Below are 26,120 nucleotides of genomic sequence, written 5' to 3' on the forward strand. Positions count from 1 at the left end.
GATGGCCTTCAGATGATGGGTTGAGTTTCAGGATTTCCAGAATCAGCATTAGACTCCACAATCAGTCATTAGTGAGAGCCACCCACAGACCAAAGTAGGGAAAACAATTTATTTAACATGCAGCAGGACAAATGCATTTGAGATGTATTTACAGTAACGGCTGTTCGGTATGAAGCAGGAACCTCAACCTACAGACAAGGGACATTCATAGTTTAATTTCCAAAGCTTGTAACAATGCATTTCCACGCAGCAAGACTATGGCATCCTTCCATTTGGCTTTACAGCACAGGCAATGCACTGCTGTTAACACTGAGAACAAAGCCATTCTGCAGAAAGCACTTGTGCTCTTCTGACTTCCTCAAAGTCACAGTGAGATTCATGTGTAGGCATCTAAAGCAGTGAAACCTGCTTCCTCAGGACACACTACAGCACCTGGGCAGATTTAAGTGACCTAAACACTATCCCTATGCCTACTGTGTCTAAAGTGCTGGCAAGAGCTTGTCTGAGGCAGAAAGAGATCTCTTTGTCCCCCATCCTAGTCCATCAGTTTAAAATTGCTGCTTTCTTTAACAATCTCAAAGATGGAACCATCCTTCTTGCCTGCCTTCTCTGTCAGGGAGCTGACAAGGCTGTGGTCCTCGTGAGCTTCAGACCAGGAAATTACAGCAAGATCCTCGGCCAAGCTTTGATTCCTCCTTCTACAACTGCCTGGTGCCTTTGATTAAAGCCTCAGGCCTTTGAATCTGCTGAGTTTTTCACCTCTAATGATTTTTACTTCTTATCACAGTAATGAAAATATAAATAACTCCAAGCTGTATTTGCAATAATGGGTTTTACAGCCTCCATTAATTCCAGCAGCACTTTCTCTGGAGTTTTCTTCCTATAACAGCAGGGGTCTCCTCCTGTGTACACATTTTCTCAGCACTTTAGGTGACTGCTCCCATCCACAGTTTAAGAGCTGATGTTCAACAGCACTGCCAGAAATGCTGAGCTAAGGACCTGCCCTGTGTTTTTGTCAATGGATGTTTAAAAAAAACAAAAAAACAATAAAACAATAAAACCAGCGTTCAGCTAAAACGGTCTGTCTCAAAGCTAGCTGAGGCACTACTCGAGACTGGAAATTGAAGAGGAGGAAGGGACTGCTGGAATCAAGTTTCACTAATTTCAACCTAGTTTGTGTGACTGCACCTGGAGGGCTCAGCTCCTCTGCCCCATTAGCACAGAACACTGATGTCCGGTAAAACTGCTTTCCACCTTGTGGAGATGATTGCACTTAGCCACTTCATAGAGGGAACAAATAAAACAGGGCGTTAAGCCCAGCACATGCACCAGCACAGCCCAGCGGAGCCTTCTTTCCTTTCACTGTCTGCTTGGTTCTGTTCAGCCATCCTAGAGCTCTACTATTTACATCGTGTGTTTCACCATACTCCTCTCAGTACAACCCCGTAATACTGCCTGCATGAGGGCACCCGAGGGGCACCTCCCCTTATCCCTGGATTCAGTCACTGCGCCTGCTGAGCGGCTGTAAGGACACTTCTGCACCCCAGGTGCTGTCCTCCACCAACACTGACAACCGCTTCCCAGCCCCATGGGCACACCTCCTCCCCGCACGTCTCCTCTCCTCCCCTCGCTATGGAATGCAATGAGGGCAGAAAAACAACCGGTGTAGCTATTTGCATACAAAACAGCCCCAGCTGCCCAAAATGGGTACAAGAGGCAGGCAGCTAGCACTATAAAATAAATATCTTAACTAAAGGTACGCAACACAGAGCTGGGGCCTGCTTACATCGACTGTCGGGAACGAAGCAGAGGAGGGGGAGGAAGGGAGCTAAGTGCCATTTCAGTGTACAAAAGAAGCGTTCCCTCACGGAGCCAGCATTATTGCTTCACATGCTTAGCGGGTCCAGTCTGGCACTGAGGCGGTAGAAGTCCAAGGGAGGGCACGGGTAAGGGCTCTGCACTGAGAAAGCTCAAGGTGGCATCATTACCCCACCAGCCTGTAGGTATCTCTGGACAGCAGTACAGGAACACGCCAACTAAATCCCCTTCTGTTGACAGGTCTCCCCTCAAAATACAGTAACTTCAAGTTTAACAGAGTGGAAGATAGAACCAGATTCACCCAGAGGCCAAGATAAAAGCAACCAGCACTGGCTGCCTCTCAGTTCATGCTTGGCAAAAATGTCCCAGGACCCCTTCAGCGTGGGGTAAAACATTCTGGACTAAAGCTACAAGCAGAGTGGTCAGGACATGTAAACAAAGCTGAACATCACCAGTGGATAGCATGTGTGTCCCTCCCCACGTCACATTCATTCCAGTCCTGTGGGATCCTTTCCTGGTCCTGTCACAGAGTCTCTGGCAGTGTCCTAAGGTCATAGATTCCCCCACTGCTCTACTGGGGGAAACTGATCCACTTCGCCAACCTCTGTGCTGGGCTGGTCTCCCAGTGTGAAGGACAGTCTGTACCTCAGCCTCACCTTCTCCTGCAGGGAAGACAAAAAACAAGAGCAATGTGAGAATAGCCTCAGTTGCTCCTGAGCAAAACATTTCACCGCTACAGCTCTACAGAAATTACACCAGTTGTACTGCACGTAGCAGGGAGAAGAGGGCTATGGTATGTTCATGGCTTATTTCAGCTACTTAGCAAACCTGAGTTATTTACATTACAGTTTTTAAAACACAAACTTTATTGATTATCATGAAACAGTAGGAGAAAAGCAGAAATGATCTGCACTAATAGTTTGATGTACGTGTAGCCAGCACTCATCGCTCAGCTGCTCTCCAGTGAGCCTGAAGAATGCTGCTGGAGTAGTGCACATCATGTACAGGAAGATAAAACAGTTCCTGCTCTGCAAAATTCCCAGTAAGCAGTAACCAGTGGTGGAAACAGTCTTTCAGTGAGGGGATCTCCTTGTGCTTCACAAAGTGAAACCTTCAACAATACACCAAACCCCTCTGATGCTTACCCTTTTGGATCTTGTAGCTTTCAGCTGATACCTTAAAGACATTTTGGCTGTAATTCTCAACTAGTAACATCTAGATTTGTCAAAAAATTAGAAACTACTACAGTACATGGCTTTGAGCTTTATGGAGCAGGTTACTTAAATGACTCACTCCAGTAGGGGTTTCCACAGCTATTCAGGTATTCCTAGCACAATGAGCAGACAGGAAAGTGTTAATGACATTTCACTGGTCACAGGTACCTCTCATAACATGCCAAAGGGAAGGAACGTGATCTGACATTAATTAGCCTGTTTGTTCAGTTCTGGCAGGCTGTATATAGCCTCAACACCACAGAAGTATTCTTACAGCACCACCTAATTTCACATCACACTAATTAGCACCAAAGCAGAGCACTTCCAGCGCACAAGGAAATTAAGACAAGCTCTTGATGCAGCTCTGATTGTTCCCCCTTGAAGTTGACCCTTATTTGACTGTTGCCCTTCTGCTGGGAGAAATATGCAGGGTCTTCTCACCTCTTTCCTTGCTGAAAAAGTCTGTGGGATAAGAGACTATGTACAGGCTCACTCTAGCCTTTAATTGGAACGCCACTGATCTGATGCTGCACTGACCACCTCTGGAGAGCAACTTAAGAAATAACAGCTGCATTAGCACAGAGGTTTGGTCCAAACTCCCTGAAGAATTCAGCTTACATCAATTTTGGCTGAAAAGGACAGGATAAATCCCATTCCATTACAGTCTGCCCCTCTCACCTTTGTAGGATTTGCCAGAAGCATGACTTGGGTGATGGCAGCAGGTGGCTGGATGGGATTGAATGGAGACAGCTCTGTGCCAGAGGGTGGTTGTAACTTCACTTTCATGGACTGCAAACAAACAAACAGAAGTGGAACCTCAGGGAGTACCTCTTACCTTGGGGAGGATGGAAGATGTATGCACAGGCTGGGGAGATAACAACAGACATCCAAGCTGAAGGAAATCCATCCACATGTGAGAATGAGGAGACAAGAGACAGCCCACTTACACAATATAACAGGAACAGGAAGACCAACAAATCAGTCCCAACAAGTCAGCCCAGAGTAAAAGCACTGGTCAGGTGAACACCAACGGCACCTTCCTACCCGAGTGCTCTTATGGCAGAGGTTTTAAACACAAGCATTTTCATGGCAGGCAGATCATAGCTGTCCGGGACAGCTTTCAAAACATGAACCAGCCACCTGGAATTATGTAGGTGCAGTAAGAACCAGAATGGAATGTATTTTCAAATTTAAGGTGTCTTCAAGAAATTCTGATTCTCAAGGACCTCAGGGATGGCTCTATCCACAGAACAGTCTTGTCATTATGCTGTGGGCCATCTTCATAGCCAGACACAGCTGGATTGATTAAAAAAGAAAATATATACTACCTGAAGTTTTAATCTTATCCTATTTAGTGTTTTCTGCCTCTGACAACCACCTTTATGTTCTGGAAGCAGGCAGAGCACTGCCTACAGAAAGGCAGAACCAGGTTGTTGCATCCGAGTCCCTGAGTCCGCACCCAGGCCCTCCTGAAAGCGCGGATTCACTCTGCTGTGGGTCCGAACCATGCATCCCTACCTTTGGGACTGCAGCCTGCAGCACAATGTTCTTCACAGGAAGCGGTGCCGTGTTCAGCATCGAGACTACCACAACCAGCACATCCGACCGTCCTGGGGGGCACTCCTTGGCAAAATGCAAGAGGATTCGGAAGCCGTTTTTGTCATAGGCCGTCACCGGGAGGGCGCTGCCTGCCACAGAGAGAGGAGAGGAATGCAGGTGTATGCTGCAGAAGACAATCTGATGCGTGGCTGGGATTTCTCATCCCTGTTCTCCACTTCATTAGCTTAGTCAGGGAGCTTTGCTTTTAAAAAATGTTCAGAGAACGGTGAAAAACGTGAAGTACTTACTAGGTTTAATGGATTCCAAGGGAACGTGAACATTGGCCAAAGAAATTTCAGGTGCTTTCATAGGACTGCCTTGCTGCTGGAACGATGCTGGCTGGAAGAGAGGGCTCCCTGAGCCAGCAGGGCAGCTGCTTGGGAAAGGCATTGGAGGGGCTCCTGGGGCAGTGACTGGCAGCCCTGCAGGTGCTATTAATGGAGAAGAGGTGGCAGCGGCTGGCAAAGTAACCCCAGGGAACACTGAGGGAGTTGCCATGCCTTGGGTGGCAGTCCTAGAAGACAAAAAACATGGGAAAATTAAGCTGAAAGCAAAGCAGGCATTTCACCACGAACCCAGAGCTAACAGCAAATCACAAGGACAAAACGGGCCTGGAGCCAGTTTGGAGTCTGCGACTCAGTGATGTCTCCTGTAAGAAGCAGGCCTACAAGGAAAGTGGTGTTGGTAGGATTAAGCATCACTAGGTCCAGGTGAAAGCAGAGCCTCACCTGGGCAAAGGTGGGCAAGACTATGATGGCCAAAGGCCTTTCTACCTTAGCAGCCTAACTTCATGTTGCAGACTTAAATCAGGCAATAGTGCAGCTGTTCTCTACCTGGTAGTGTCTGCATTGCCCTGCTGAAGATGGAACTCAGTTCGTAAACATCCCAGTCACACATTTCTACCAAACTAGAGAGTTGAACATCTATCTCTGAGCCCAACACTGCAGCAAGCTTGGTTTTCTAACCACAAAGACAAAGGGAAGTCTAGCAGTTTTAGTTACCCTTTGGCTTCTTCAAGAAGTTGTCCTAACGCATCTATCTTATGTGGCATATTGCTCCCCACAGATGAGCTGAAGTACCCAGGAGCAGCTGGAACAGTCTTGGGAGGCCCCACAGGTGCAGCTGGTCCAGCAGAGAATGCAAATGGTGCTGAGATAGGTGCAGGGATGCTGGAAGCAGTCTGAGAGGCTGTGAAAGCAGAAGGCAGCGGCACCGACGTTCCACATGTGGTCTGGGATGTGTGATGGAGAAGAGGGTTCCCTGCAGGGTTGCAAGCAACAGTCACCGTCTTCGGATTAAAGAAATCCAGGTCCAATTGGTCGTTCTGCAAGAGAAGACAAGTACATGCTGTAACTCACTGCTGTCCCCTGTTGTAGAGGTGGCACTGTTACAGAGGGAGAGAGATTTACCGCAAAAACAGGTGGTGGGTGGCAAGCAGCAAAGTCTGCGGCCTATGTCAGGACTACATCTGATCTGTAATTTAAGCAAAGGAAGTGCTAACATCATGGGGGACAGACTGGAAACTGAGACAGCCACACTCAGGGGTATTTACTCTGTTCAGACACAGCTATCCCAGATCTTGGGACCAAGCCAGACTTCCCCTCCGGAACAGCCGCCCCTCCGCTCGTGTGTGTGATCATTCTTCTCCAAGGTGACAAAGTGTGTCTTGAGACCTCCCACACTAGCAAGCCTCCCTCCCTTCCCTTGAGAAATTCCCTCCTTTGTACCTCAAACATGCTCCACTGGTTGTTTTCTGATGTCTCCTTCACTGCTGCAGGGGCTGGGTCATTCAGGCCTAAAAGGAAAAATAACAAATAGGTTACTGGAGCGGAAAATGAGTTAGGTGTCATCACTTGGAAGTTGTTTCAGTACCAAACTACTTGATTCAGCCCTGCAAGAGACCAAAAGTCTAGTGAAAAACTGAAATGCATTGCAAGGCTGTGATGATGAAAAGGGACCAACAGCACCAGCAGCCAACATCCTGCACACGGCCCCCCTAATTCATCCCGATTTTGATTTATGGCATCTCCTGCTATTCAGATCTGGGCTTCACGGGCAGGAATTCTGCAGGCTCCTACCAAGCAGTTCCTCTAGGGCACCTTGCTCTTTAGCAGAGCCATGAAGTCAGCAGTGAAATCAGCACCAATGCCTATGCACCTGCAGAGATCAGACTGTAATCACACACAACGGTTATTTCATTTGCTGCCTACTCTGGGAACACCAGAGTTTAACACTGATTCATGGATCAGTTCTTCTATTCAGGATGATTCAAGGGAGTGTCTCAAATCCTCTGGACTTCTCTAGAAATAACAGATCCGAAGACACGCAGGATTGAGCAGAATCCAAGCAAGGAAAGATATCCCAATATAAATATTTAGGGAATAGCACAGGTTACTGTTCCCAACTGCACCATCTCAATCGCCAACCTCTCTCAACCATCCCTCAAACTCTACCTACCAAGATCCAGGACAGCCCTAAGGGCTCACTAAGTAAACCTACTGGAGGAGACAAGAGCAGGAAGAATCTGGTGTGGCCAAAATCAAAGGCATCTCATGCTCCTCAACCTCATGCTGGAGGAAGTAAGTGGCCTTTTAGAAGCATGAATTGAGCAACCCTTTTCTGGGCCCCTCAGTGTCTTCTTACCCAAGCACAGAAGCTCCTCATCCAGCAAGGAAAGGGAGTTGGCAGTGCTGCTCTGCTGAGCAGGTGCAGCTTCCACTTGGCTCAAGGAACTGCTCCGCAACTGCGCAAACGTCTGTGGAGGAGGTGGGAGGATGGGGATCTCTGCTGGGGCTGGGGCTGCCGGGGGGGCTGGCGTCAGGGTAGTGGGCGGCATCGGAGGCGGTGGCGTGCCGGAGACATCCAATCCAGCAAGGTCAATGAGGGTGTTGAGGTTACTCGTGGAGTTACTCCCTGCAGCAGACAGAAGAGCACTACTAGGAAAGAAGGCAAAAGGCTCCGAGCAAGCACATCATATGGAAGAAATCAGCGAGATGGTTTAGGTAACATGGATTCCCCCCTTAGTTGTGGCTTACTGCTCTTTATAAATGAAGGAGAAAGCCCTCACACTGTCCAGCTAACCATTTGCTGACCACAAGTTAAGTAATCAACCCAGATACTTAGGAAATTAATATCTGAAAAGCAACACCTGCTCTTTCCCCAGCACTTCTTGTAGTCTTTTCAAAATCTTTTGAGCTCAGATCAGACCCTGGGAGATCCTCCAGAACTAAGGCTACCAGAAAGCCGGAGTCAAGGAAAACATATGCAGTCTGGATCTAGAATCCCCTTCATATTTAGGACAGTCTTGTTGCAATAGGATGCTGTCAGACAACATTATGCATTTCCTCTATTGCTCTTCATGCAGAAATGTTGAAGTAACTCCCAAGTGGCAATCCTGCCACACACAACACGTCCACTTTACATTTCAGCTTCACCTTTGAAATCCCTGGACAACTGGCCTAAATGCACAAATGGAACTGCTGGCAAAACCAGGATAGGACCCCTGGCCTGGCTCCCACCCTCCGCCTCTTGTCCTTTTGATGAAGTTTTCCTCTTCTTACATGTCACCATTAAGAAGTAGAACAAACGCAAAGACAAATGTATGAGAACTTCAGGCACACAAACTGTTTGGATGCTGGTTTGCTACTAATATTATCAGACATTACAATTACAAACAACCACCAATGGAAAATGCAAAGCTGTAGCACTGTAGCCCATGTCCATAATTGTTTATCCACTGCCTGGGAGCTGCCTCATTCCCCTCTTATTCATAAAGTCTTGGCCAAAGGAACCATCAATAGCCTACTTTATCACAATTAATTGGAAACCCTGTCTGGAAGACAAAATTGTAGGATTCAAAATTAAACAGTTGGCTTCCCAGGAATTTACCTTCCACTGCTGACGTCACAGGGAGATCCACTTCACCATTGATCACTTGCCCCTCTATTATTTTTTTATAGGAATTTATCACACGGGATAAGTTGTCACTGGCCTGCAGAATATCCCCTACAGGCAAGAGAGACAAAAACAACCTCCAAGACTTTAGTCACTAATGCTGACAGGATTCGTTTAACAGCTAAATAATTAGCAAGAAAAAACACAATTATTTATCTATGAGTTCCATTATTCTGTCTGCCATGCTTCTCTAAGCAAGACCCTGACCTTTCTAGGTCCACATACGTTACAGTTATGATGAAAATGACTCCAAGGCTTTGTTCTCCACAGTAACTCCCTTCCCCTTCCAAAGCAGCAGCTGTTCCACATCATCTCCCCCAGCCTCCTCCTATAATGCCAATTCCTTGCATGAACGTAAATGATAAGCATAACGAGCAAGGATCTTGTCTTTTTGCTCAAAGCAAAGCACATCCACAGAGGCATCTTTACAGCAGCTGTTCCCTTGCTGAACCCTCGCACAGTCACAGGTCACAACTGCAGTTAAAATGGAGAAGTGTAGCTTCTTTTACCCAAGCTGCTGTCATTATCCTCTGTCTCACTGGCTAGCTTGAACAGCGTCCGTCTTTTGGTTTCACACCTTTCGTAGAGCTCCTGGGAAGAGAGATTAGGACAGAGGGTTTTATCAGCCAGGAGCCACTGTCAGCAACACCAGTCAGCACAATGACTGCCCAGGCATTCTGTGGAAAGCCCAGGACAGAGCAGCCAGCTTCCCTTGAGCTGGACAGGCTAGTGTAGAAGGACAGCCAAGATCCCCTGTCCCTACCCTATTAACAGAACTGAGAAGTGTTACACCACTGCGAGAGCCCAGTCTGCATTTTCAACACGACACCTCTCAGTCCTCCCTCACATCAGCATTTTCAGCCTATTCTAGTCCATAATGGGATTTTTGTTCCTTGTGTTACAGCTGTCCCTAAAAGCATGAGAAAGCAGAATTCTGCAGCCTCTACTCAGTCTGCAACCACACAGAAGAAAGGTGACAAGAAAGAAACATTTCACAGAAATAAACCATTTTCTTAAGCTTCATACCATTGTTTCACAACCTTGTTGTTAAACAAAAGTATAATTTTAAATTTTAAAACGACATGAAGTGCAACTCTTCAAGGCTCTGAGCCTATCCAACCACCCCCATGTAACTGACTGCAGCAGTTGCAAAGAAGCTGACTTTATCTCAATAAAAAGAGGGCTGAGGGAAACCTCTGTTTGAGATAAAAAGCTATAAACAGTTAAAACGGATCAACTAGTGGTGTAAACATTTCTCCCCAAGCTCATTTAAAGAATCTTTGTGGCTCCCTGAGTTAGACAGACCAGCATGGGGGACTGAATATGTGGCTCAGCCCAACAGACAAGCCCAAACATTTGTGTTTGCATAACGATTTCAGTACACTGCTCTACCATTTTTCTAAATTGAAGAACTGTGCAACTTCAAATAGCTTCCAAAAAATTTGGTTCTGATATCAAACATTTCATGCTCCATGTCTGGAATATCCAAAAGAACCTAATTCAGCACAAACACTGACACTCTGATGTCTGTTTTAATTTTCATCTTCCTGACATTCTCCCAACCCTGTAATGCCAGCTACATGGGAGGATGTATTTTCTGCCCCCATAGGCCTTTGGTTTATCCTGCTCTGAGGATATGCTCTGAGGGACAATTACTATCCACAACCACTATGCTCTAATGGTACCAAGAATTAGAAATTGCAGCTTCTCAATTCTGCTACACTGCGTCTTTGGAGAACAGCTGTACCTGACTTCAAAAATGTGCAAAAGAGCTATTACCCACTATCCTTGTAAGGCACTGAGTCCTTTGGTGAAAAGTATTAAAAATATGGTTATTTTCTTGCCTGCTGTTTCCAATGACAGCTCTTGTTTCTTGGCACTGCTCTCCATTTTATTGCACTATAATTCTTTGCAAAATTCAGTGAAATCTGAACAAGAAGAAAAAAGGACCGACTGCAGTATTTCTGGGAAGCAGCAGCTCAGACCCACCTTCATGAGCTCTCTGTCTGCCTCTGATGACTCCTCTTTGCTGTAATGAACCAACATCTCATTCAGCAGTTTTACGTTGTTATTTACTTCTTCCAGCGTGTGCATGCGTTTTGTGACTTTTTGAATCCGAGCCTCATCCTTCAGGGTGTAAAGAGAGACATGAAAAGTGAGTTTTCCTGTAAAGGTCCACAGCATCACAACAGCAAGTATCATTCAAAAATCATGTAAAATGCTGTCTATTTAAAGTTGAGCTAAAAAGGAAAAAAAAAAAAAAACACACCAAAACACCACCACCACACCACTCTCCATTCATGTGAAGCTTTGTTTATTTGATCATCTTTTCACTACCATTTTGAAAAACTAGAAAACTCCGTATTCCCAAAAAGTCTCATTAAATAAATTTTAATTTATAATTATACTACTAAAAATAGAAGTGTTCAAAACACCATGTTCCCAAAAGTCCCTTTTTGACCTTTTCAGATTATTTTTTTTTGGTATGTGAGTTTGTTGTTATTGTTCCTTGTTGACATTTTATGAAAAAAAGATGTGTTTGAAACAAAGGATTTACTAGAAACAACCAGCACACTCGGGTAGAAAATATCCACCCATCTCTGATTTGAGATTCCAACTAAAGATGTAGGAGACTCTGCCCTGGGGACAGGAGAAGCTTGAATGGAAATATTTTGGAAACCTATACATTCTTTTCCGTCTAGGAGCTATACTTTTTTTTGCCAGAATCACACTGAGTCATTTCCTGGACTCCAGGGTTTCTAATGCCTGCCATGGGTGGATGCATCACAGCTCCACAAACAGGAAGGTGTTTCCATGAGGCTGCTTGTGAGAAGACCCAGTCTGATGACTCAGTTCTCGGTAACCAGGGGCAGTACAGAACTGCTGCCACCAAACCCTGATGTGAAAAAGCATCTCAAGCAACAAGAACGCAGTTAATTTCAACACAGCATTCAATCCTTGCCACTTCTTGCCCTGTCTCATCAGGGACACCAACCGCAGACATTTCTGTGATACAAATATCTCCCAGTAGTGAGCTAGAGTCAAAATTACCAACACATTCATTTAATGCAGCCCTGCTAAGTCATCAAGTCATCTGACAGCATCCTTTTATGCCAAATCGCCTGGACTAGATGCAAGTTTTTTAAGTTTTAAGAAAACAAGAAGAGGTTGGCCATTACTGATGGTCAGTTTCATTCAGTCCCTGCAATTTAACTAAGGAACATACCAACACAAATGCTCCTGAAGCCTAAGAAACCAAGGTTCTGCCATACACATGATCCTAAAGCTCTCCACTGATATAGGGTTAAATTGCTTAAAACCTGCAAAGCAGACCACTGATTGGGACCAATCACTTACAGGAAGTTCTTACCTCTTTTACCATGGATTTTATAAGCTTGTTTGCCTCTTGTAAATCATCTGGGTTTTTGCTTTTCAGCAGTTTGGCCAGAAGCTGTAAGACAAGACGATGATACTCAGGAAACAAAGACTCTTGGGCAAACAGAAGCAGCAAGAAAAATTTAGTGGAACAGTTCAGGGAAAAACATATATAGACCACTTTACAAAGCCAGGAATCATTTTTGGGTTTGTTGTTTTCCATGAGTTGTTACATTATTGCTTCTGCACAGGACCTGTACTGTCATACTGCAGAGACTTGACACTGGGCAATTATTCCTCCTGTACGTGATTTTTGGCAATGTGTCTGAAACATTTTCTGCCTTCTAGTATTGCAGCAGGATGGCACTATAACAACAAATAACTACATAATCATAACGCAGACAAGTCTTCACTTGGATTTCAGGTTAGGTATGTAGACAAAGCAGTCATATTTAAACCAATGAGTTCTTTGAAAGTACAGATCACTTCTCCAGAAATAAAAGCTGTATTAGCGTACTTTCCTTCCTTATTCCAAACGTGCATTAAGCAATTGCTTTTTATCAGTAATTATGATAAAAATCTTCACTATACCTTGGATTTCTCCTCATCATCAAACACAGGATTTTTGGGACGAGGTGGTGGAGAAGGAATCAAGGTTTTGTCCGCAGGAATCACAGGATCAAACATAACAATCCCTGAAAGCAGAAGGCAACCCACATGGATTTGCAGTGCAGTCCCACCATGCCGTGCATCCTGTTATTCACATGCTGCTGTCAAAGTGAACAAGCTGCCAATCTGTGCACCGATACTAGCACACTGTTCCAATACACAATACAGCATCAAAATCACTGAGCATGCTAGCCAAACAAAGAACGCCTTCTTTGATAAAGGACAAAACCCCAGCAACTGTGTTGCCATGTCCATACTGCTCCTCTAAGAGCTCAGTATAACCAGTAGCTCCCCACTATTTGTCTTTTCCCCTTTCACATTAGCTTCTGAGCCACTACGCAAAGTCCCAGACAACCTAGCTTTGTGCAAACTCAAGGGCATGACATTTCTTTGTAAAAATGAGCTGAGCAGGAAAGCAGACAGCAATGCAGGATGGGGTGATGAGCAGACTCCTAACCATGAGTGGGGAAACAGCCAATTTTCCTGCTTGTTCCATTGCCAAACCCTAGATTTGTGCTCTACCCCCAGGAGCTTTCCCAGAACCCTTTTTAATTTTTCCCTTTTGAAGCCACATGCTTCTCTACCACATGTTTTTCACTTTGCCTATGCATTTGTATCAGTTTAAAAAGGTACAATTGTAAAGTGATCTGGTCAACACAACACAAAAAGCTACATGGATGCTCTTATTTGACTTTAAATTGTCCTTAAATCATTTAAAACTAGTTCCAGAGAAAAATAATCAAAATAAAACCCTACAAATCAAAACCAAAAGCATTTGCAAGGTGTTTCACTAATCTAGTTTAAAAAAATAGAAGACCGACCCAACCCAGCCCACAGTATAACTAGTTTTCCCAAAGACTCAGGGAACTTCTCCCTTGTTCCATCTCCTCTCAGTTTGCCTTGACTTCATCTAATTAGAAGTTGTATGTTGTGTGACTCTCCTGCTTACAAGCACAGGCTGAAGAGAATGTGTGAAGGAGCAGCTGACTTCCTACCTTGTCGCTTCAGCATGTAGTAGGCATCCTTGATTTTGGATTCTTCTGGCAGCGCCACTGTCCAGCTATACAGCAATTCAATCACTTTGGTCTTCACCTTTTCCGAGACCCGATCTCCCAGGTACTAAAAATGTGGAAAAAAAAAAAAAGATGGAAATTCTCCACATTCTTCATTTCTTTTTAAGAATAAAGCCCACACACAGAGAACGGGAGTTCAGTGATATACATTAAGAGGTGTATAATCCAAGATCTAAGGTGCGATGCTAAAAGGAAAAAGTGCTCAAATATATCTGAATTAACAGCAAAGGCTTTGTGACTATCTTCAGCAAAAGAAAGAGCAGATACTCTGTTAGTTTCAAAGTGTTGCTATTTAAAAATTATAGCAATAGAGATACCAGGCCCCTGCAGTGTCTTATAGGAAAGAATCTTGGAATACTTCACTGTATTAATCATGTCTTGGGGTGCTTCTATCTATTTGTCACCGCATTAAGCTGATCACTGATATCGAGGGACTTGCCCAGGCACTCTTTACAGCAAGTCAGCAGCAAGGTGAGGATTACAACTCTGTGGTGTTGCCATATCTCATGCTCTAATTTCAGTATCACATCTCTCCTCCAGTGATGCTGGCATGTCCCCCCACCAATCCCATCCCAAGAAAAACAAAACTAACAAAGAAAACAACCAACCACAACTTAACCATTTTAAAATGGTGGCTTAAAACCCCTTGCGTTACATGAAGCATTGTAACAGTACAAGGGCTGTGTATCAACAGTAAATAGGCAAAGCATACTGAGAAAAATAGTAGGAAGAGCACAAAAAAGTTAACTAACAAATGTTCTTTGAATGTTTGCTAATAAATGCAATAAGGCAGACAGAGCACTGGAAACATTCTGGATGTTGCCTTTAGCTTATGGAGGCCAGACAAAGAATAAATAAAGTAGTAAGGCTCAGGGACTAACCTTTGGAGACACAACCTTTATTAACTCATTCAAAAAGCGAAACTTTCCTACTTCATTATGAAATCTTCTCCCACAATTCTTCATACAAGCTTCCAGCACCTGCATTCAAGTAACAGAAATAGGAGCTGAAACAAACACCAAAACCCTACAATAACAGCTTAGATGTGTCCAACTTATAGGGGAGCTGAAGGACCCACGTCAGTGAGACACAGATTCCTGCTCTGGGACAGAGGCACAAATCCCTTGTCTTTAGGAGTGCTGCACCAGGACAGGCTGCTCGCCCACTCCCAGCGATGTGGGTATGGGTCAGTCACTCCCTGTTAGGGCTCACAACAATAAACACAAGTCTTATCTGAGGATAATAAATGAAAGCAGCTGAAACACAGGGTTATTTCCAACTGCTTTGTTGCTAATGCACAATCTGGACACTTCGGTCAGGCAGTGTGCCCCCCCTCCCTGTCCACACCCTCCCAGCAGGGAATTCAGCCCCAGAACTTGCCCCAGCTAACCCCACTGACACACACGGTGCTCCTCTTATACTCTGCATGGAAAATGTCAAATGATATATAGCTGGATTTAAGAGAAGGGTCAAGGACTACCTACTGTCAAGGCTTGGACTGCCTCCCATTCCTGCGGCGACTGGATCTTGTGAGCCAGGAGTCTCACAGCTATCTGTGGCCTGAAACAAAGCAGGTGCCCATTACAATGCAGGGGAACACACTGAGGGATTTTCAGGCTTTCAAAAATTCTACTGTTTAAATGAGATCTTTCACACGATTACAAGAAATTAGTACTTTTCATGTTTTCATCAGTGTACAGAGACTAACAAATCTTCAAGGTATCTTTGTAAGCCTGGCTGTTTGCATGTATAAAAGGAAGCAGGGCTGGTCTTCTGAGCCAGCAATTCCAGATTTGTCCTTGGGATGGGCCAAACAACTCCCAGTACAGTCCCCAGCCCAGGAAATCACATCACTTCTCATGAATTAGTTTCCTTTTCCAAAAGAAAACACTTCTTCCTTAGCTCACAGGAATGCTGTGACTGGGAGGTTTGTACAGATTTTACGTGAAGACCCATCAAGCACTGAAAGTTCTAACCCCGTTTTACAGACTGAAAAACAGGATGAGTTTGCCTGGGTAAGAACCGTGCAGCTGCAGAAGTTGACATGAGGCAGATTCAGGATTCATATTTTCCTAGTACTCAGTCTGAGGATAAACCTTCCCTTTGCAGAAGGGAAACCAAACCTCACAGCACCTTGTTTCATTTGCAGCCAGATCCTCCTTGTGATATCAGTATATGTAAGAAAATAAAAACTTCGATAATTAAATGTCATATTTTAAACTGTGCATGTTAAATTACTAAGTCTAACGTGGTTTGGGACACCTACCCTTCAAGCTCTTTGTTGATCTGGTCACAGAATCCAATGATGTATTCCCAGTCTTCTTGCCTGTTAGATGGGTTAGTGGCTTTATCTTCAGCAAGAGAAAGAAAATATGTTACCAAACAAGCAAAAAGGAATGGTATAAAAAGTCATGCATTTCCTAGAGAAAGGCATTTGACATCCATCGCCAACTATAAAAAAGAAGAAAAGTTGACACATGCTGTGTCTGGTCAGGGGAAAGGGTGTTTCCAAGTTGATGCATCCAAATATCCAGCAAGAATCACAGCTTTCCAAAAAGCAGATGCCAAATGTCAAGTACTCAGAAACATGCTTTTTCCGCATTGTAAATGGAAGTACAAGAGAAAGTATTTGAGCTCATTCTGCTTCCCTCTACCTGAAACGCTCTTTCTTGGCTATAACAATAAACTCCTTAAAGGCTAAACCCTCCAATTTTCTACGTAGGAAATTCTTTTTGTATTCCCTGGGAGCTTTGTAGAAGTGAGAGCTGGAAGATCGGATGTTTAGTAGAAGTCCTTTAGCATTGACACTTGTTTTTAGACTGTCAGGTGATTTGTTGGACGCTTTATCATTTCTCCTGGGAACTATGAACTGAAATTTATTATTACACACTGAGTTCTTCTTGCAAGTAATAAACACCACAGCCTGTACGTGAGTAAGGATTCAAATCCTGCATGCTCAAACAGAGACTGATGCTCTACTGCCTGGACTGTGCCAAGCTCCTGATGGATCCTCCCTCAGCCACCGGCATCTCGCTTATTGTACGACTGCAGGATCCTGAGGCTATCACCATCTCTTTTTGTTACGAAAGTATCTTCATGCATTTTACTTCACTGATGGAGCACTGTATTTACAGTAGACAAGATTCCTGCTTTAATCTAATTTTCCAGCTGAGATGACTGGACATGAAGATTTCTTTCTTGTATGGGAAGCAACAATGCACTGTAGCTAGCTAGGGTCTGGCATTTAAGAAATATTCCTCAAGATTTTAATGGAAATAGAAAATAATGGATTAGATAGCCAGATCATATAGAGCAGGGGATGAAGTACAGGGGAAAAAAAAAACAAACAACAAAACAAAACAGACAGCACACATGCCTGTACTGCAATCATACAGGAAAGCATAATTAAATAATGCACGTAACATTACAAAGCATCGCTTTTTGTCACGGTTAAAACATATCCTTTTACCCTTCCACAGGCAAATAAAAACAACTGTCAAGTACCTAGGCTCAAAGCTCACTTTCACAGTTTACCTTAGCCCTGCTCCTGCAGCAGTCCTGCAAGGTTTGCTCACGGTTCCCTCCTCACAAAAGAACAGTTGTAAAGCAATTTTGCGAGTTGTTCTGTGGGATGCATCTGTAAAATACTCTGCACCACTGGATCTGCTGCTGACCTGCACGGGACCCTCCATAAGTCAAAGAAGGCAGCCAGGGAAGCCTAACTGTGGGGTGACATCTCACTGTGCCAGCTAAGCTACCAGGCTACTTTTTCAGCTTGAAAGATTCCAAAAAGGCTTACTTTAAAAAGCAGCTGCTACAGAGCCAAGCAACTGCTCAAAACATGAGGCACTTAAGCCTTATTACCACGCTCACAGCTGCTCAACGCCCTGGAAGCATCATGAAAACATGGACGTGTAACAATCCACAGCCTTTTCATGCAAGTCAAATGGCATCGGGCACGGTTTGGTGCTCCAGAGTACCTCTGCTGCTCTGCAGGCCTAGATGAAAGAAATACAGCTCTTGGCTGGAGTTAATGGTATTTATTTAATAAAAACAGGAAGAGCACAAACAGGGAAGGACACTCAACTAAATGAACTCTTTGTTGGTGGCACATCCTGAAATTAGGGGAGAGATCTGGTACAAATGGAAAAATGTAACCAACAGGCCCTTGCCAATATTAGAGACGTTTGGAACAGCTTTAAAATTCAAGATTTCTTGGAATGGCACTGGATTATTTCTCAGACTCATATTGGATTCAAATTCCTCCTTTTTTGCATCAGAAGCTCTCACATAAAGATAGTAAATCGCCAGGAGAGGGACATTACTGAAGGGAGGTTATGTTCCACACAAAGAAACTCCCTATCTTGCACATTCATAAAATCTCCACGTGAAGCCCTATTTTGTAAGTTAATGTTCTCGATCAGAAACTTCGCCCTGGCTCTGAAGATTGATGTTTTTTCATGACAACACATTGATTTGTGCAGATACCTTAAGTGACTTGCTTACTTATCTCAGTACAAGCCACGTCAACACAGCATCCCAGTCAAGCTAATTTACCTTGCTTAACCTTTTCAGCATCTCCCCACGTGAAGCTGCATCACGCCTGTGAAGATATAACCTCAAATCCTCTATTTTTATGCAGAAAACTTAAAATGTAGGCAGGAAGCTACTACTGCCCTATAAATAGAGTTCAACCCTTCCAAGAAAGGACTAGTTCCAGGAAGAAGAGTTTGGTGCTACAGAATATTAAATCCTTGGCTTCTCTGTTGAAATTGCCAAAACAAGCCCCTTTGGTACCGGTTATGAAGTTTGATTTTGTGGAGATGCTTGTCCACGAGGTCCCATCCTGAAAATCCCATTCACAGTGGCACCCAAGTAAATCTGAATCAGCAGTTTGGAAACCAGTCTCTGCACTAGCCCAGTCCCTTCAGCATCTCTGCCTTTGCTTTATAGGTCCTAAGCGCAGCATTGTCTGAAAGTTGCTTCACACCTGACCTAAGCATCAGAGCCATTCAACATTCATTTGCTCTGCTAAACCCCGAAACACTAATGAGTCAACGCTCAGATGCATCATTACATGTGAAACAAAGGTGCTTATTTTCTGTATAGCGCAACAGCTCTGGAATACAGAGAATATTAATTGGCTGGTAATGAACGCTCATTTTCCCAAGTTTACTTCTCTATAGAAATAAGATAAAAGCCATCCCAGCAAAGTGTTTCTCCCTGTCAGGCTTAGCACATGAATTGAGAATGCCTTGTCCAAGCACATCAGAGCCTAACATTCAGATTCTGTCTGTAGCTCACGGAAGACAAGCAGAATGCTGACCCATGGTGATACTAGAGGGGAAAAAAAAAGGAAAATCATCGTATTTTAGCTGCCTCCATCTGTCACATACCTGTACACTGCCCCAGCCTGACATGAATGTGATGCAATAAGCTTCCTTTCAGAAGCAGCAGAACAGGCAGCACTGAAGTTAAAGCATCCAGCTGTGTTTGTACACCTGACGCTGTCTTCTAACCTCCTCTTCTATTTCAATTAACTGCAGAAGAAGAGGCTGCAGACAGGGAGAGAATAGAAGGGATCTCCTTCTCTCACCCCAACTGCCTGAAACAAGACAGGAGATGAAGATGCTAGATCATGGCAGGCTGAAGTACAGATCCTGCTGCAGCATTAGGACACGAGGATGATGTTACTTCAAGGGTCTAGGACTCCACCTGATGACCAAAAGCCAGGGCAGCCTGGAAGGCTGCATACCACCAGTACAGAAAAACCACTGGAAAGGATTTTCCCATCCTCCTGTGCCTGGGAGGTTGGCTGCACTGCTGACAGTTCTGGCCCTTCCCTTCAATAAGGGTACGGCAGGTGCACACCCTCAAGGTTAGCGTTAGACACCGTACATCTTTTTGATAGTTACAAGACAAATAACCTCAGGAGGGCTGGTGAAAGCACGCAGACACACCAGCCTTTGCACTCTGCCTTCCCGGTCTGCACGACTCCTCCGGTAATTTACGTTTAATAAGTGAACCATGCTTCCTTACAATGGGAGGAGCTGTACAATCACACCAGCACAAACCACCGTAGCAGTGACCAGGCATAAATTTATCATCGTAAACAAGAGCAACGCTCAAGCCTTGAAAAAAAAATGTGCACTGCTCTGCAATCAGGCTCACTGCAACATGGAGCAGGCAGCGCTGCTTATAATAAGGACGGTTTTTGTAATGCTGTGCTCTCAGTGCCAGAGCATCCTACTGCGTGGTCAAGGGAGCTAACTCCTCTCTCAACTTCCACAATTAAAAATAAATAAAAAGCACAAAGCAAAGAGCCAGGAAGCTTTCCAGCCTGCACAGCCTAAAATATCCTTCCTACTCGATATTTTCACACACATGCTGAATTTGGTGAGTCAGTCCTCCTCAGAGGAGGATTAAAAGGAAGGTATGTGGGTGTTCCTTCATGTGTCTCGCTGGCTACAATTAAACAGAAAGATATTGACAAACTGTGGGAGTTCAGAGGAGGAGCAAGAATTATAAGGGGACAGAAGGGATTGATCTAAAATGAGAAGTGAGAGCTGAAAACGTAGTTTAGCCAATAACTCCTGTAATGGATGATGATACCACATATGCATTTAAGTTTTATATAAAAATTCAAGGAAGAACAAGAATTATTTCATCCTGTTAGTGGAGGTACAGCTCCAAAAGGGCACCAGATTTCACATCCTGAAGCACTGAGGGGAATGACAGGATTCTGCTCCTTGCACAGCACCCAACTAGTTAGGAACTTTGCTCACCACTGTAATGGAACAAGTAGCTGTTCTAAAAAAAATATATAAAAAAAATCCAGGTAATAAATTATCAATCTGCAAGACTGCATCCCAGAGGCAGGAGCAGAAGCCCTGCAATTGGAATATATGAAAAAAAATGACAGTTCTGATCAATTCCTGCAAGTCCCCTCCAGCCCTGGGCCAGACCCCGCAGCACTGAGGCTCCGCACAGCCAAAGGGCAGGGACAGGAAGGCAGCAGGGAGATGCTCGGCAATGGCTGTGAGGTGAACGAGACAATTTTCTTTCTGCCTCTAACGTCTGATGTTCTGTAACACGAAAGAATTTTCCTAAAGCAACGATTTTCAAATATTCCAGCCTGCAGCCTTCCAATGGACGCCCAAAACTCCTGCAAGCGCAGCTAGGCAGAGAGAGCAGCTCGCCTGCTTGAAAAACACGGTTGTATAACACAGGAACGCAATTTATTTAGGAAATTCCTCCAGCCCCGAGCCTCACGGGCACCGCTCAGCCCATCCGCGGCGCTACCAGCGAGCCCGGCGGGGGAAGGAGAAGGGGCAGAGCCTTTGTGGTCACAGCAGCGACAGCTTCGGAGGTGCCGAGCGACCCTGCCCGATGTTTTAAGAATTAAAGCGCCGATCACCGGCCCCCGGCGCTGCCGTGCCCACACGGCCACAGCCTCGGGGTCCCCCCCGACCCGCAGCGAGGGGCAGGGGCCGGGGCGCTCCCCCGCTGCGGCTCCCGGTGGAAGGCGAGGGAAAGCGGGGCAGGGATGGGGCTGAGAGGGCCGAGAGGGGCCGAGGGGAACCGAGGGGCCCCCGGGGTGCGTGTGAGGGAGCGGGGCCGCGGCTGAGGGGCCGGGCTGGGCGGCGGGCCCCGGCGGTACTCACTCAGCCACGACTCCAGGCTCTCCCCCTCCGCCTCCGCCATGTTGTCGGCCGGGCCCGGCCCGCGGCTCCGCCCCGGCTCCGCGAGAACCGAGCCTCGGAGCCTCCCCGCCGGCTTCAGGCTCCTCCCCGGGCCGCCCACGAGCGAGCCCCGTTGCCCCGTTCCCTACCCCGCAGCCGGGGGTCTCGGTGCCCCGGGGTGGGGGCAGAGCGGAGCCCTCCGTGCCCAAGCACCGCGCCCCTCACCGGACGCCCCCATCCACCGCGGCCAGACCCCCCTGAGCCCCCCTCATCCCCTGCGCAGAGCCAGCCCTCGGGGCACCCCCGGGGGGCGGGCAGTGGGTTTTATTGTATGGAGGACAGCACTTTTTAGGGGTTTTTATTCGCTTTCCCGCAGGCGCAGCCGGGCCGTTCCCCCCGCCCCGAGCCCAGCTCCGCCCTGCCGCCGGGGCCTGAGCTCGGCGTAAGATGGCGGCGCCCAGCGCGGCGGGGCTGGGCCGGCGGCTGCGGGCCTGGCTGCCCCGGTAAGAGCGAGGGGTGCTCCGTTAGTTCCGAGGGGATAAACGGGTGATAAACGGGAGATAAACGGCCTCCTCCCGGCTGCTTCCTTGCGAGGGATGAGGTTTGGGGCCGGAGCTGCGGGCGCTGCCGGGTCCCGCCAGCGTCGGAGGAGTGTGGGGATGTCGTCGGTGCCCTTGGTTTTCTCCACAACGTGCCCGAAATGCGGCCTCCTGCTGCTGAATATTTCCGTACAGAACTGTTTTAAGATTCTTGTTCCCCTTCTGCTAGCGCTGGTGTAGTTATTCAAGCCATCCAGAAGCTGGGACCTCGCAGCCCTCACGAGGTTCCTCTCCTGGGGGTGCCAAGGGCCAGATGCTGCCGTGCTCCTTTTTTTTGGTGTACCAGGGTGGGAGCAAGGCACAACCACTGCTAGGGAACAGTGCTGGCCTGAGGGGAGCCTCTCGCTCTGCTTTTGTTACACTTAAAGAGTTATTCCAGCATTCAGCTCAGGAGTTGCCACTGTTTGACTTCTGAAGCTGCAGTGAGGCTTCCTGTGGGATTGCGGGGATTGTTCTTCAGAAAGTGTGAGCCTTCCAGTTCGTTAGAGCCTCTGCTATAGTGAAGGTGGAGATGCCTCTAAAATCTGACATACACTTCTGAGATGTGTTCATACAACTGTCTAAATTCCCTCTAAGACTTATCAGGTATATTGATGTTCAACCCTCCTTCTCGTCTTGTTCTTTGCAGGCTGACACAAGTGCGATGGACTCGCTACAACCCCAGCTTCTTAGAGCCAGAAGTGAACAAGGAATTGTATCGGAAGCCTTGGGATGAGCTGTCTGAGGAAGAAAAGGAAAAACAAGAGCTTAGGGCTCTTCAACCCATAAAAGCAGCTCCTCCCAGTGTGTCCTGCTCCGTGTTCAGCGACCCTATGATCAGGTCAGAGAAAGTGTTGTCTCTTACAGCTAGGTCTCATGGAACCAGAATGCCAGGGAGCTGTGCTGTCCTCCTCAGCCTTTACTTGCTGTGGTGCACGTTGCCTTCTCTTACAGCACAATTTCTTTGGGTTAATCTTTTACCACAAAGCCAGTCCACTGACTGACAATGGTTAGAGATGATTCAAGCAGCTCCAGTGGCACCCAGATTTAAGCGTGGGAAAAGCAGCAGAAGGGGGGGGGACCTTACCTCTGCAGGTGATGAAACAAGAATTTAAATCAGATCACATTGGACTTTGTGTTTACAGCAAATTCACCAATATGATGATGAAGAATGGAAATAAAGTGCTGGCCAGAAGCCTCATGGCTCAGGTGAGAACTCGTGCTTCTTCTAACTAGTAGGTTAAAACAATATGGAACAAAAGGCTGGGACATCAAGCCCACTGGAATTAGGAATTACCTGAATTCAGGTCTTCTGTGCTATCCTAACACGCTTCCCTCTGCATGTACATTATTGTTACAATTTTTTTACGTGATCAGGCATAAACTTTGTACAAATTTCAACCTCATTCAGCTCACAGACCAAGTGATGATAGCTTAACAGAGAACTCTCACTTTCCATTCTTCAGTGTCTCTTGGACCTTTTGAATCTTATGTATGCATAAACTGTCTACCCTTAAGAGCATCATTCTCTCAAAAGATCTTCCTTCTAACTCTTCATGACTTATTTTCTATATACCTTTCCAATGAAGTCCCACAAATGTGTCACCTGTATGACACAGTTTTTACCCCTTCATTATCATACAGTAATGGGTATTAGCTGGTGGTCTCATCTGGTGTTGTTCCAGCCCCTGAAACGGGGACACAGATTGTCTAAATATTCCCAAAATTGCCAATTGCTTGTGACACAAAAACATGCAGGCTCTGGGGTCTTGAGTTCCAGGCTTTGGAGAAGATGATGCTTAATGCACACAGACCTGCATTGCTTGTCTCCATTTTGTCCCTGCACTGCACTGGCCCAGGTCTGTGCTACTTGTCCTCCTCACCCCAAATGCAATGACTGATAGAGAGACTGAAGAGCTGGAGGAGGGTGAAGTAAAACTTGAGTCAGAGAGCCCCTGCCAGGCCTGTTGCCTGCAGGGCTAGCAAACAAGCTGCAGGCTCAAGCGTAAATAGGGTGCCTACAAAAGTGATCTTACCCCATGAAATGGGATTATCCTTCTGCTCTTCATGTCTCCTTTCTTGATTTTGTCCCAAGACTCTAGAGGCCATTAAGAGGAAGCAGCTGGAGAAGTACCACAAAGCTCCAGAAGATGAGAAGGAGAAAATCGAATGCAACCCTTACATCATTTTCCACCAGGCTCTGAAAAACTGCCAGCCCATCATTGGACTCAGCAACATCACGAAAGGTGGCAAAACCTACCAGGTGAAAGGAGGGGGCCTGGGACCACATCTGGTTGGGGGAGAATTAGCTAGGGAAATAAATGCAGTGGTTGCCACCCCTTCAGCTTGGACTTCTCTCTCTCAGAAAGAGAGCCAGTTTGTAATCTGGATTAAAACAGCACTCAGAAACCCTGTCCAAGATCAGGACCCTAGCCTGTGAGCATGGCAATTCCCCTAGCAGCATGGGGCTCTGCTTCTCTGACTAGGTAAGAAGTAGGGTACGCAGCAAACATTTGTCCAAGGAATCAGAGGTGACTGATCTCTGATCCTTTTGATCACAGCAAAGGAATCAGCAGTCCTGGGGATAGCAGTTGCATCCTCTTTGCTACATGATGTGTCTAGAATAGAAGCCCCAAAGCCCTGGGTGGGTCAGTGTAGCAGAGATTAACTAGATACAGTGCAAGGTTTAAAACAGGAGCAGAACCTGTCTCTAAATATGGGCTCTGCAGCACTCGAGACCTGATGGAGAAATGAAACACGCTGCCATTTCATTGTCATTTGGTGCAGGGGAATGGTGGCTATTTCACTTCTGCTAGAACAAAGCTGCCTGCATCCAATTCCCAAATAGGCCAGAGGTCCTTACAAAGGCCAGTGTCTGCATGCAGTACCCAAGACCAGAATTTCTGTTTTGGTAGCAAAGTCCAGTTTCCATGGGCAGACGAGGTGACTTGGCACAAATCACACGGGACCCCCAGAGCTAGTTTCACGACAGGTTGCTGTATGTTGCCGTGGGAGTAACAGCAGGGTGCAAATCTGTGGTGTCCAGCTGGACCTGTGTAACTGCTGGCGAACAGCAGGCTCCTGCCCCCTCGACATGCAATAACTCTTAGGGTTTAAATCTTTCCCAGGTCCCAGTCCCCCTGAAGGACAATCGGAAACGCTTCCTGGCCATGAAGTGGTTAATCACTGAGTGCAGGGAGAACAAGCACCGGCGCATGCTGATGCCTGAGAAGCTCTCCCAGGAGCTGCTCCTGGCCTTCAACAACGAAGGGCCCATCATCAAGAAGAAGCACGTGCTGCACAAGATGGCAGAGGCCAACCGGGCTTACGCCCACTTCCGCTGGTGGTAGGGACTGTGATGGGGATGTGTGTGCTGCACGGCACTGCCACCACCCCAACAGCCTGGGGAACAGCGTCCCAGAGCTGCCTGCCTGAGAGAAGCTGGGGAGAAGAGGGAAAGGTGGAAGATCCCTTCTGGATAGCTTCTGAGCTAAGCCAAGGAAAGCCTCTCCAGTTCCCCCAAGGTTCATTCCCTTTGTGCTCATTTGGATGGGGGAATGGGGAATTGGAAATAATTACTGACCCCTGCACGGACGTTCTAGTTTGTTTAATAATTGGTTTCCTGTGAAGATAATCCCTGAATGCTTTTGTTAGGGCAACACTGTACAGAGTAATCTCTCTATTCCACTTACCTGTTTCCTGGGGACTTTTAAGTCTCTGCTCCTGTGATCAGCAACGTTTTTCTCTTTCTAGCTGTAGAGCTAGGGAAGAGCAGATCTGGATTTTTTTTTTCCATACCATAGCCAGCCTTAGCATGATTGGTACAAAAGGCAATAAAATGTTCCTTTTGGTTCTGGTCATCAGCAACATTCTCTGCACAGATCTGTTGGGGGATGTGAACAGGAAAAATAAAGCTGGTCCTTTATGGGAAAGGTTTCTCGATTCCAAACTTTTATCTCTGTTGTTTGAGTCTCACACTGGTGTTCCAGCTACCCTGGTTGCTTAAAGCCTGTCTGACACCCTACACCAGAGGAGAAAATTAACATCACAGCATCCCCACCTCAGTCAGGAGCAAGTATTGCAAGCATTTCAAGTATTGCTCACAGCTCTACAGAGAGAAAGCAGGGCACGTTAGTGGAAAACTTTTATTAGAAAAAA

The 26,120-nt window shown here is 46.1% G+C and overlaps 2 protein-coding genes across 2 annotated transcripts; one reads left to right on the forward strand and one right to left on the reverse strand.

Annotated features, from left to right (window-relative positions):
- Positions 1-94: 94 nt before the first annotated feature.
- GGA3 (golgi associated, gamma adaptin ear containing, ARF binding protein 3) lies at positions 95-21,597 on the reverse strand. The gene is made up of 17 exons (XM_032199508.1): positions 21,367-21,597; positions 15,969-16,053; positions 15,187-15,262; positions 14,584-14,682; positions 13,625-13,748; positions 12,552-12,655; positions 11,956-12,036; positions 10,575-10,712; positions 9,095-9,176; positions 8,520-8,636; positions 7,275-7,544; positions 6,359-6,426; positions 5,633-5,955; positions 4,880-5,145; positions 4,551-4,720; positions 3,711-3,821; positions 95-2,480 (listed from the first exon to the last, which is right to left on the reverse strand). Exons 1-17 carry the CDS (start codon positions 21,404-21,406, stop codon positions 2,370-2,372), a joined length of 2,265 nt encoding a protein of 754 aa, XP_032055399.1. The 5' UTR covers positions 21,407-21,597; the 3' UTR covers positions 95-2,369.
- Positions 21,598-21,697: 100 nt separating this feature from the next.
- Positions 21,698-25,911, forward strand: MRPS7 (mitochondrial ribosomal protein S7). The gene is made up of 5 exons (XM_032199510.1): positions 21,698-21,887; positions 22,612-22,803; positions 23,108-23,171; positions 24,058-24,225; positions 25,091-25,911. The coding sequence occupies exons 1-5, from the start codon at positions 21,832-21,834 to the stop codon at positions 25,310-25,312; spliced, it is 702 nt and encodes a 233-aa protein (XP_032055401.1). The 5' UTR covers positions 21,698-21,831; the 3' UTR covers positions 25,313-25,911.
- The last annotated feature ends 209 nt before the right edge of the window (positions 25,912-26,120 follow it).

Source organism: Aythya fuligula, chromosome 18 (genome assembly GCF_009819795.1).
Source record: "Aythya fuligula isolate bAytFul2 chromosome 18, bAytFul2.pri, whole genome shotgun sequence".
Lineage (NCBI taxonomy): Eukaryota > Metazoa > Chordata > Aves > Anseriformes > Anatidae > Aythya > Aythya fuligula.

Coding starts and splice junctions, on each gene's coding strand:
- GGA3 (XM_032199508.1), bottom strand. CDS start 21,406: ATGGCGGAGGCGGAGGGGGAGAGCCTGGAGTCGTGGCTGA. Junction 5,146..5,632: donor CTTCTTGAAGAAGCCAAAGG/GTAACTAAAACT, acceptor TTTGTCTTCTAG/GACTGCCACCCAAGGCATGG. Junction 3,822..4,550: donor TGCAGGCTGCAGTCCCAAAG/GTAGGGATGCAT, acceptor GTTTGTTTGCAG/TCCATGAAAGTGAAGTTACA.
- MRPS7 (XM_032199510.1), top strand. CDS start 21,832: ATGGCGGCGCCCAGCGCGGCGGGGCTGGGCCGGCGGCTGCGGGCCTGG. Junction 21,888..22,611: donor CTGCGGGCCTGGCTGCCCCG/GTAAGAGCGAGG, acceptor TGTTCTTTGCAG/GCTGACACAAGTGCGATGGA. Junction 24,226..25,090: donor AAGGTGGCAAAACCTACCAG/GTGAAAGGAGGG, acceptor AATCTTTCCCAG/GTCCCAGTCCCCCTGAAGGA.